This window comes from Grammomys surdaster, unplaced genomic scaffold (genome assembly GCF_004785775.1).
Source record: "Grammomys surdaster isolate TR1022 unplaced genomic scaffold, NIH_TR_1.0 372, whole genome shotgun sequence".
Classification (NCBI taxonomy): Eukaryota; Metazoa; Chordata; class Mammalia; order Rodentia; family Muridae; genus Grammomys; species Grammomys surdaster.
The window spans coordinates 11,212,945-11,225,240 of NW_021604791.1; the positions used below are offsets into that span (position 1 = coordinate 11,212,945).

At 37.0% G+C, this 12,296-nt stretch overlaps 1 protein-coding gene across 11 annotated transcripts in view; it reads left to right on the forward strand.

Moving 5' to 3' along the window:
- The window catches only part of Gabra4 (gamma-aminobutyric acid type A receptor alpha4 subunit), a 78,568-nt gene that overhangs the window by 9,151 nt on the left and 57,121 nt on the right, over nucleotides 1-12,296 (forward strand). For 8 of the 11 annotated variants that reach the window (XM_028780745.1, XM_028780751.1, XM_028780754.1 and 5 more), the window contains exons 3-6: nucleotides 5,492-5,559; nucleotides 6,533-6,753; nucleotides 6,908-6,990; nucleotides 9,524-9,667. The exons of 1 other annotated variant lie outside the window; for it this stretch is intronic. In XM_028780745.1, the coding sequence (XP_028636578.1) occupies nucleotides 5,492-5,559; nucleotides 6,533-6,753; nucleotides 6,908-6,990; nucleotides 9,524-9,667 (516 nt within the window). The remainder of the gene's footprint in view (nucleotides 1-5,491; nucleotides 5,560-6,532; nucleotides 6,754-6,907; nucleotides 6,991-9,523; nucleotides 9,668-12,296) is intronic. 2 more of the 11 variants (XM_028780748.1, XM_028780749.1) reach the window with 2 other exon arrangements.

Genomic DNA, 12,296 nt, shown 5'->3' on the forward strand with positions numbered 1-12,296 from the left:
CCCCCCCCCCCCCCCTCTGCGGGCCGGCGCCCCGCCCCACTCCCCCCCTCCCCCGATGGACGCAGGGGGGGAGGGGGGGAGGGAGGGAGCGAGCTTGAAATGGCATTTTATTTTGAGATAATTTTAATATTTATTCTTTTCATCATGTTCAAATATCAATGAACATCATTTAAAATCTTATTGTCTACAGGAATTTCTACTTTTAAAATTTATTTTCATGGTTTATTCATACTACTTGGAGTCTTTTGCTTCCATTATTGGAAACTTTGACTGCGTGTAAAGTAAAAGAATATTGATAGAAGGGTCATAAACTGTATAAGGGACCAATTTAATGTCTTCTAAGTCAAGGAAGCTTCTAGAACTCTGAGCTATTTCCTGCTTTGTTGATAAAAATCAATGGGTATCTTTTGTCTTTGTTTACTCCCAAGTAACTATAATATTTCTATATCTTGTTAATGTCAATCAAAATTGGAAATATCTTTATAGTCTTCCTGAATAGTATGTGTTGTTGCTGTTGTTTTCTGCCTAAGTTCTTGCAGTTCTCTTAGTTTTGGATACCACTTGAATTTTGTAAGATGTTGGTGCATTTGTTATGTGGATGGCTGGAAAGCAAGTTGTTTCCTCAGGGGCATAGCTATGGAGATAATATGGAGAACCAGGACTGACACATACATCAATGAGACAGGTTTTTATTTTATGATGTGACAGCAAATTGTACATCACTATTGGAAATGAAATTGAGAATTGATGGCCTTAGCTAGGTCTCCGAATGTTGAATAAAGACTTGGAGATTATCTGATACTTTCTTAATTGCTTTCTCAACCAAATAATTAGATAGGACCATTTTCCTGAATTTAATATTAACAGTCTTGTCTGTTTGACACTTGACGAAGATCACTCTCGTTGCCTAAGAGACTCTCAGGGTTAAAGTATCACCTCACAGAAAGATTTAAAATATATTTAAAAACATCTCTGGTAACAGTGAAATGGGAGTTTTTTGGGGGAAGACATCTTTGATGCTCCCCAAATACATTTACAATTATGGGAATAAATCTTCCCAATCTCAAATTGTCTAGTTTCTATGCAACAACGCACTTTGCAAGGCTGATTTAAGCATCTTAACCAGTAGTATTAGAGGAAGCCTCTCTAAGAACTATTCTTAATTGCATAGCTACCACTATTTGTTGACAACTGATTTATCAGAGTCCTCCTGCATTTCAGGTGGCAAATTAATTCTATGGGAGAATACAAATATAAAGCAGACAGTTTCTGCTTTAATTGGAAAGTGTTTTTAGCTTAACTCGTGCAGCATCTAAGTCTTAACATTCCCCCCCCCTTTGGAAGCACTGTAAAATTATTACTGTTGACATTAGCGAAACAAGCAAACAATTGTTCAGCACTTCATTTCTACAGTTTGGGACTTGAAAGGGACCGAGATTTCATCTCCACTGTTAATGTTCAAAAGACAGATTCAAAAAGTCTGAAGTAAAACACAAGATGGTCTCAAGAAGATAATTGAGAAGCTATTGTTGAAGAAAGGGAATGTACGTAGAGCTGAAGTCTCAGTCAAGATAGTACAAAATGTTTCATGTATAGTTGAATGACAACTAGTTAATTATTCTATGACATAATAGAATATAGTAAAGCTAGACTACACGTTCAAAGAAGTGGAAGAAGGAGAATTAGAATTCTGTGTTAGCCTCTGCAAACCTTGTTTCTAGATCTATCTAGCTCTCACAGTGATGATAGTGGGGATAACCTACTTTTGGGAGGTTAAATAAGGATTAAAATATCATATAAAAGGAATCCAGCATTTTGCTTGACATAAAAATAGAATTTAAATATATAATTGTTATTTCTTTGCTCATTGTATCTTGGTTCAGAAAAACACCCTCTGTATGCTACTGTACACAACACTTGCTTTGTCCACATTCTAACCCCATTCCGGATGCTGGGCCTGTCACCTGGAGTAGGTTAGCGATTTCTTATATGGACCTTTTTCTGTTCTTTACCTCCTTATGACTTATTTTCCATCCAGGAGCCTATGTGGTTATTTTTTAAGTATATAAATAATTCAATCATGTATCTCCTTACTTCAAGCCTTTGAGGGTCTGTCAGTAGTTATCAGGTACACATCCTTACTGCAGCCTGAATTCATACCAGAGTGAAACTGAATAGCAGACAAAACCCCAGAGACGGACTATAAGGAAAATGCCATCTTATATGCTCATTTTTGCAGGACTACCTTAACAAAAATATTACTGACTAGTTAGCTTAAATAGCAGAGATTAATTTCTTCACAAGTCTGAAGGCATTGGCAAGCTTGGTTTGTTTGCCTGGAGAAAGCCTATCCTCTGTGTCTATATGTGGTTCTCATTTGGTGTGGGTCTTATGTTCTCTTCTCCTCTTTTTATATAGCCACCAGGCGATCATATTGGGTTAGGTATCATTAGAAAGATCTCCTTTTAATGCAATTACATTTTTAGAGCACTGTCTCCAAAAATAGTCATTAGAAGGTGGTGAGAGTTAGGACCTCAACATGTGAATGTAAAGGGAACATAACTTAAGTCCATGGAAATCTTTTTTCATCTCCAGGCCATTCCCTGGCCTTCTGCAAGTCCTATTGCTTATGGTTTAAGCAATAGTCACTGCAGTATGTGTTATAAATGTGTTACTTAAAAGATGCCAATTTTAAACAAAAATGGGCTCAGGAGTTGGTGGATGCTCCGTCTATGGCACCCTGGTTTTATTTCTTTGTGGCTTCAATTTCTTACCAGTGTCCAACTCTGCTTTGTCCCACTGGTCTCCTTTTTAGTCCTTGAAAACAGTAATACCCTTTTTTTGCTTGATATTGTCCCAGCTCCTCCAATAGTTCATGTATATGCTCCAGGACTCGCCTGAACTTCAACATTTTGAAGAAGCAGCTCTGAGCACAACTCTAAACTTGCTTTCTGTGCCTCTGCTCTTCCTACCTGCCTGCACTGCATCCTGAAATAATAACTCTCATCATATAGTGTATTGCTTTGCTGCCTTCATCTCTGACTCTTTCAGCAGTGTGGTGAGTTCCTGAAGCAGGGACTCCTCTAGAACCTTGGATGCAGCTGCTGCTCACGCAAAAATGTATTGAGTGGATGTCCTAAAATGTTTCTTTACCAGTCACAGTCATAGAATCTCACTGGATCTCAAAGTGCAGCATAATCAAACAAGCAAATGTCAGATAATGTCAGGCACAGAACTGAGATTATAATTCTGAAGGTAGAACAGTATTTTGGAACGATTGCAAAATTAGTAGCATTTAGGGACATAAGAAGTTATAAATGTACTTTATTATCATGGGATGATCACAGCCACAGGATTAGCATAAGCTCACACAATTGACAATATGTTAATAAGGAAAAAATATTGTACCTGTTCTTCTCCTGAACACCCCTGCCACACTGACCGTCTTTGCACACCTGTGACATCAGTATTTCATGGGAAACTTCTTTAAGTACAGTATAGAAAACAGCTTGAGTGCATGTTTGTAGACAAAAGTCAACTGAATAGTGTCTTCAAAAAACTGCAAATTGTCAGGTCCAACCTTGTTCCTACTATGTCAGCAGATCCAAGGATTTGTCCAACAATCTGCGTTTAATCAACATGTCCAGGTGTTTCTCTCATGACGTTTGAGCAACAGTACATTACATCTATCCCTGAAATAACTTTCACTTTACTAAACTTGGTAAAGCAGACATTTGTCAGGATTTTGTCAACCTTAATTGTTTGTGTGAGCCAGCCTCCCCTAGTACCCCATATTGCAAGGACAGGGTGTTTGCTTTTTGATACCTTTGTCATTGTTGCTAAGGAAATGACAGTGGCTCTGAGCCAATTTGAGTGAAACTTCAGTCTACTGTGGTTTGAAAGTTATAAATTACTTCCTGGATTACCCGTTACTTGACAAAGTTTAATGAGATTGTTTATTGCCGTTGTTGTTGTTGACTCTATTTTCTCATTCAAATGGAAGTTTAATTAACTTCTACCCTTTCCAAGGGGGTACACTTCATGTGATGTAAAAATAAAAGCATGTACTATGGTACACTTTTGTTCTCATTATACTTCCAAAAGCTGTGTGTTTCTTAGGATACTTATTCCATAAATAACTTTTTCGTTCTCCCTAGATCTTCCTTTCTGTGGCCTAGTCCTCAGACTGTAGAGGAAAGAAATAAATTCACTTCTATAAGGCTGACTTCAGACCTAGAGCTTTAAGTGCCACCAATTGTTCTCTGTCTTTATTTTACCCCCATCATTCTCAGTTTCCCAACCAGTATCCAAGTGATATTCTACTTTAATTGCAGATTGTATAATATCTAGTTATCTAGCTAGGCAGCATTATAAACCATCATTTAAGGAAACAGTATTCAGAAGGGCAACAATTTGTATATTTTCATTGGTGGTAAAAACCTGAATTATCTATAATAACTACTGTCACAATTTATAGCTAATATGTTTCATACTCCTTAAAATCTTTGCACTTGAAGATTGGGCTAAATTTGTACAATTGGGAAGGACCATCAGATTCTGAACTACAAAAATTCCCATGTTTAAAGTATACTTTTAAATTCATAGAGTGGCAGTATCCTTTTGTTTATTTTCTGCGCCAGCAATATTGGCATCCTGACCGTACCTTTCTCTCTGGGCTTTTCATTCACATACTTGCTCACGATCGGGATTTATTTAGATAGTGAAGAATCAGTAGCAGCTGAGGGAAAATGATAAGGAATAAGCTTTTGCATGAGTGTGCCGCCACACTCAGCATTCCGTTTGATTGCTGTAAAAAATTCTGTGAGACAGGTGTGGGTGCTGCAATGGCGCCGTTAAGTAACTTGCTGAAGATCTCGAAGTCAACAGGTGGCACAGCTGTAACTGTCAGAAGACCATGTCGTGGATCCCAATCACCAGTGGAGGGTGCGCCTATTGTTAAAGGTGACATTAATCATTTTGGAAGTTGTATATGAGCATCCTCAGGTCCCCAAAGGCACACTGCTTTCAGCTGTCACTTCCCAGCACACTGTTGCCTCTCTTCACGCTGCACCCCGCTGTTTCTTCCTCTGAAGAGCTCACTTCTTTCTAGAGGCCAATCAGATGATGGACTCTAAAAAAAAATCACAAAGACTAAAAGCTTTTGTGTGTCTGTACTGCCTGTCATAATAGTGCCCACGGGTGATGTATCTTTGTAGATTCACTTTCTTGGTAAGTAATTGGATGTCTATTTGCCTGTTAAGCAAATTCTATTTTTCTTTCACTTTCTTTTTCTTTTTGATTGATTTGGTTACATTTTAAACTAAATTTTACACTTTTTTTTCCTTTTAGAGATTTGTTATCTCACTGGAAAGTCACAATGCATGCAAAAACATGACATATCGTATCTGTATTCACTTTTTAATTATCTCATCCTCCAAGGCTGTAATGTTGGTAATTATTTTTTCACACCTATTTACTTCATACTTACTAGGTCCTGTTACAGAAGTGAAAACTGATATATATGTCACCAGCTTTGGACCTGTTTCTGATGTTGAAATGGTAGGTATCTGAGGTTTGAGGAAAAATAAGCCAGAAAAGAGGCAATTGATATTTATTATATTGTCAATCATACAAAGCCAATGCTTGATTAAAGCTATAAGTCTATAAAGAGCAAGATATTCCATCTGCATCCCAAAGCTATAATTTTGAGCATCGATTGAGGTGGAAACGTTCTCCATAAAGAGGTCTTTCTTTGAAAGGTTTACACAGCCAGGCCATCTGTGGAAACTACCGAGCAGACAATGAGAGATCACCAGTAGTTTGCATGGGAACTTATTGTGTGCACAATAGTATGCTTCTAAAAGCTCTGTTATTGTCCTCGCTGGCCCAGTTACTTGCTTTCTACTCTCTGCTTCTATTTCTCCCTCTCTTATCTAAAGAGGTCGAAAGGGCCACTGATGGTCAGGAAGTCTTCATCCCTTCAGCTGTGCTTACATTGAATATACTTAGTAAGCAATGACAAACCTACTTTATAGATTTTCTTAACGTTAAGAGTCCTAATGGTTTGAAGCCTTGGGTCCTTTGGATAATTTTTAATATACTCCTGAAAACAAAATTTATCTTTTAAAAAGAAAATTGGCTTCATCTTAAAGAAATACCTGTAATTTTATGATCAATTATGCATTGGGACTCGTTAGGTGTTAAGTGATTTTCCTCTCTGATATAAAGTAATGCACAGCCATAATTACCTGGCATTGCCAGTTCTGATTTAATTGCAGCAATTAGTCCTCGGTGACTAAAATATATGATGATTTACTTCTTACTAATGCAGAAGCTAAAGGGATGAAGATGTATGTTACAGAATTTAGTTGCTGAGAATCCATTCTTTTAACTTAAGATTGTCTCTGCTTCTGGTAGCTTCTTCTGGTGTAGTCTTTTGATTGGGAAAGGCTAAAGACTAGCCTCTCCCTTTTTGCATATAAGTATATGTAGTTACCTATGACTTGACTGTGTCAAAAACTATTTTCCCTAGGAATACACAATGGATGTGTTCTTCAGACAGACATGGATTGATAAAAGACTAAAATATGACGGCCCCATTGAAATCTTGAGGTTGAACAATATGATGGTCACCAAAGTTTGGACCCCTGACACTTTCTTCAGGAATGGAAAGAAATCTGTCTCACATAACATGACAGCTCCAAATAAGCTTTTTAGAATTATGAGAAATGGCACTATTTTATACACAATGAGGTAATAGACTTTTTGTTTTTATTCTTCACCCCTAATTCTCCCTTCCTGTATCCATCTTCCCTTCCTTCTTGCTTTCTATCTCTTTGCTTCAGCAATATGTAATACTAGTTTTAAAAAAAGGTTGATTTTACTTCCTTGCATTTTTCCATAATAGACTCACCATAAGTGCGGAGTGTCCCATGAGACTGGTGGATTTTCCAATGGATGGCCATGCCTGCCCTTTGAAATTTGGGAGTTGTAAGTTATAGTTAAAGTGTTTGAATGTCTCATAATGTTTTTTAGCCTTATATTTATATATGTGTGCTATTTTAATTATCTAGCATTTAAATCCCTCTTTGTGAGAAAAGTCCTACCATGCTTGAGGTTTTGGAACCTAACAATGTTTTAAATATAAAGTAATAGACCAAACAAAGTTACTTGTTTTTTAACAGTTGGCCATGGAAGACTGGTCATAACCAAAAGTCTGTGGACATGCTTGAAAGTAGATTCAGGGACAGTTTGTCAGAGGTAGATAGCACAGGAACTTCACTGTGAAGGGGTATGATTTAATAGTTTCAGCAGCAAATAGAACCACTTAAAGAAAGCTTGAGAAAGGATGAAAAAGTTTTATACTTTCCTGAAATAGCCTGAGTTAAATTTTCTAGGTAGCACTGTTAGTGACTCAATAACTGAGCTAACACAAATCTCTAGTTGAGGTGGAGCGTGAAAACAATTCAGTGCCTGATAGACCATTGACGACGGTAAGGAGTATGATTCCATCTCGAAGCTGAAGCTGGGAAAGGTTTTGAACGATTGTGCAAAGTGATGTGGCCTCATTGACAGCTTTTTCTGGGAAGAATAGAGGACAGGAGAGCTGGTGCCTGTCATTGTCATGCAATCAAAGACAGCAATGGGTTAGGAACAAAAGGAGCAAATGTGGAATAGATGTGTTTGGAACACTTAGTAGAGATGAAGGCACGAGGGGGACATGAGTGGGTAGTAAAGGATAGGCGTCTTCTCTCCTCACGCTCTTTTCTCTGAGATGGCAACAAAATGTGATTGCTCTTGTAAGGTCTGCTTCCAACATTCGATTCAATCAGAACCTACCAAAAATAGATGCCAGCTTTTACTATTGCTCCAGAGTCTTCGTTTCACTGATTGTGAAACCAGTGCCTGCTGTTCTCATTGCTCGTTGCTTGACTGAATGAGAATCAGCGGTCACCACTCTTTTTATAACCCTAGTAATCACAAAACTCAGTGGGCTAACATGAGGCTAGAGAAAGCCATTTGCTCTTTGACCAATGATTTAATGAGACAGGATAGAAACAGAAAAATATATATATAGAGAGAGGCTGATTTTCCTGGGGCCAGAATTAAAATTTCATTTTTACTATAATAATTTGAACTTTACAAAAGATCATTGCTGAGAAAGTCTTCTCCTCCCCAAACCTCTCCAGCTCTCATCTGAAGCATACTCTTCCACTGATTACAGGGAAACTGCTGCTCTCTCAGGCTTTGTATATGATTAAGGAACCACACTTTGGAAAGAGTTTTGTTTTTTTTTATTTTAGACTAAGAATTTAAAAGAGAGGTATGCCATACCAGTAAGTGATTTTTTTTCTCAATAAGTTAATTCTTAATTATTTTTTCGAAAAAGAAAATCACTATTAAATTAAGCTTAAAATAAGAGGAACATGAAAGATAATGCAAGAAAAAGATTATTCTGTCAAAGTAGAGCATCTGATAGATGATTCCCAATGCAAAAATACATAGTCTGAAAGAGTTTAAATCTATAAAACTGTGAATACACTTTTAAAGATAAATGTTGATATGGTGCTGTGTAGTGTTGGATGATAACTCAAGGCTCATAGTTTGTTTTTCAAGGTCATTTGTAAGGAAAACCTTTCTGGGTATGGATTCCTTTTATAGGATTAAACAAGTTCACCAAGGACCTCCTGTGTTCCAGCCATTTTAGGGATATTTGTAGGGGAGGATGACACATAATTCATTCTGGTTCTTTTGAACTTATTTGTGCATGAACTGAGCTATCTGTTCTGGGTAGAGCGGTATACAAGCAGCTGGTCTCCATTTGCACTAAACAAGGAATCACAGAAGATGTACTTGAATTGCCACTGGGGAGGGTTCTTTGAAGATAGAAGGGAAAGTGCCTTAATTGCAGGATTCAAATGGTACTGGAACTGGTTGTGTAACTCTGTACCCTGGAGAGCTTTGCAGCCAGCGTAGACTGAACTCTGCAGAATGGTTCCCAAATGGCCTGAGCACTGGCCAGAAGCAGAGTCTAGAAAAGGTGATCCCTTGGAGAGCTCTCTCACAAGGAAAGTTTGTTTTGGTTCTCTTTGTGTTACTGGAGGCAGCATCGTGGTCCATTTCTAGAAGACAGGATTGTATGAGATGAAAGAAGTCAGGTTTTCTTAAGGACAGATAGACAGGAATTGAAAGAAGTGAGTCTGATTACAGTTTAGGAGGTTTGCTCCCTCTGCTTTTCAAGCTATCTGCCTTCTTGGAATAAAAGCATGACCATGTGCACTCATAAAGCTACCAATGTAGCTTCATAGCTGTTTCAGTTTTAGTCACCTCATTCGACATAAAAACAATAAAACCTGTAATTTGTTTCATAATTGCAGTTTCCTAAATTATAAAAATGTGTGAAGAAGATCATGATGAGTATTTTTTTCCATTTTTTACTGTTTGGACATTTGTCACATTGTTGGTTTTTATTATTGACAAAGGAGGAGTCCTGACTGTAAGCATACTCTCTGCTCTAATTTAGACGCCTATCCTAAGAGTGAGATGATCTACACATGGACCAAAGGCCCCGAGAAGTCAGTGGAGGTGCCAAAGGAGTCTTCTAGCTTAGTTCAATATGACCTAATTGGTCAGACTGTATCAAGTGAGACTATCAAATCTATTACAGGTGAGACTGCATGCATGCGTGTGTGTGTGTGTGTGTGTGTAGTGTATGTATTTTTGTTCATATATGTGTGTGTATACATGTGTGCATGTACATATGTGTATAGTGATATGTTTGCATGGCAAGGACTTTACCAAGTGAGCTATCTCCCTAGCTCTCTCCTTGTGAGATTCTTAATGGCCAAAGTCAATGTGCTACTTGGAATCAGCAATGGAGTTTTATACTATCGCTTTCATTGAAGTATTCAGTGTTTTCAGGGGACATCTTTTTCCAGAAATAGAGCTGATATATTTATAATCTTACTTCAGTTTAAAATACATTCTGAGTTGGTGACATAGGAGGAATGAATAGATTTTTCTTACTTAGAAACAAAAGCCGATAATTAAAATATATTAAAACTAGTTTCTACAAAATATGAGCAAAACGTCTGGCTGTGATTTGGTGATGCTTTTCAAAAGATGTTTAATATTGCCCAATTTTATGGTGTCATTTCCACTCAAATTAAAAGCAAAACCAAAAGCATACTTACAAAGTATATATTTAGAGTACACATTAAAGTTGTCAAACAAGTGGGTGGGAGGCTATACTGGTGATTTTCAAAGTTTGAAATATGAATAGAAAGAACCTTAAGCTTCTCATCTAATGATAAAATTGGCTACTTACATTTTGTTCCAAAATGATGTTCCTTCAATACACAACTTTTAACAGGAAAAAATTAATGGTAGTTGTCTTAATGTACTTATAATGCTTTACTAAAATATCACAAACTTGGTATTCATATCAAGAACAGAGGTTTGTTTCGCAAGTCTAAGATCTGGGAAGATCAAAGTTAGGGTGCCAGACAACTCTGTTTGCAAGAGCTTTTTTCCTGGTACATGGAATAGTCCTTTTCAGAGTCCTCATATCGTGCCGGATATGCACAGGGAAGGGTAGCCAAGGCAGATTGTTTGATACAGATGGTGAGGCTTTCCTTGACCCTCCTACCCTCACTACCTATCACAGACTAGTTCCTAGCGTTACCACAGTGGAGGTTAGGTTTGCATAGTGAGTCTCCATCTCTCTTTCGTTACAGGATGTCAATATATAGCCCAGGCTGTCTTGAAATTTACTAGGTAGCCCAAGACAGCCTTAAACTGGAGTTTTTTCATCCTCAGTCTCTGGAATACTGGAATTCCAGGTGTGCCTCTGTGATAGGAACACTGTGATTTTTTTTGAAACCAATACTTAGAGAATAGTGATATTTAAAATGTGTTCATCAGTCACCATCTTACAGGGATCATTTCCAATCCCTCCCTTGTATTAAATTCTGATAAACCACCAGTGGAAATGGTACTGTTGCCATCTCCATTTTTCTAATGGGAAGTATGTAAATAGAACGCATTTAAGTACATTAATAACTACAAGTATGTTTTCATATCATACAGCTATTCAATATCAAAGCCCAAAATTCATAGACTTTCTCTGCTCTGTAAGCTTTTTAAAAAGACCTTGGATGTCGTTGTACCAGTAAAACAAACAAAAGCCAGGCAGTGGTGGCACACGACTTTAATCCCAGCACTTGAGAGGCAGAGGCAGGTGAATTTCTGAGTTCGAGATCAGCCTAATCTACAGAGTGAGTTCCAAGACAGCCAGGGCTATACAGAAAAACCCTGTATAGGAAAACAAACAAACAAAAAAACCACCAAAAACAAACAAAACAAACAAAAGTAGGGTAGTTATGGAAAGACCTTGAACAATGGTGCAAAACGAAGGTTTGTTTTTGGTTTGTTTGTTTTAAGAAATATATTTACAAAATGCTGATGTGAAGGTGTTTCTAAAAGATCAAGTTCATGGAAGCAGAGTGCAATGATAGTTTCCAGATCTTGGCAGATAAAGAGAAGTAAGAATTAGTGGGCAAACAGCTCACAATGATAGCCATGCAAAATAAGTAATCGTGGGGAGTTACTGACCACCTAGTACATATTGTTGATAATTTGTAAAAAGGACAGATGTTTCTAGCAAAAAAATGTTTCTAGCAAAAAAAAAATGTTTCTAGCAAAAAAAAAAAAAAAAACCACAGTAAGCAAGATGCTGAGAAAATTAGAAGCAAGTGACAAGAAATGAGGAGAATTTAATTCTTTTTGTATTTTAATCCTAATTTTAAAATATAGTTTGTTCTTGTTATCAAACTAAAGCAATTTAAGTGTATATCTTGAAATGGATGAATAATTAATGTTTTAAAAAACTCCAGGCTAATATGAAATGATCATGCTTTGTATATTGGAGTTCATTAACTTCTTTGATAATAGTAGAACAAATTTCTAGGGACATTCACATATTTGTTCAAAATTCAGGAAATCAAAGGCCATATAAGAATCATAAACAGAGTATTAAACAGATACACAGACATTTTACTATTATGCATTCAGTAAATTTTAAGTTCCACATGTGTTTATGTGTGCATTTGTATGTGTGCATGCACACATGCATGTATATGCTAATTTTCAAATCACATTTTGATGAACTAGGCTATATCTAATTTTTTCCCAATCTGCTTTTATACCATTTTTATTACATGGAAGTATTAAGGTCAGTTCTAGGTTGAGGAACTAGCAATACAATACATGCCAATAGTCAAGGAACAAGGAAGATA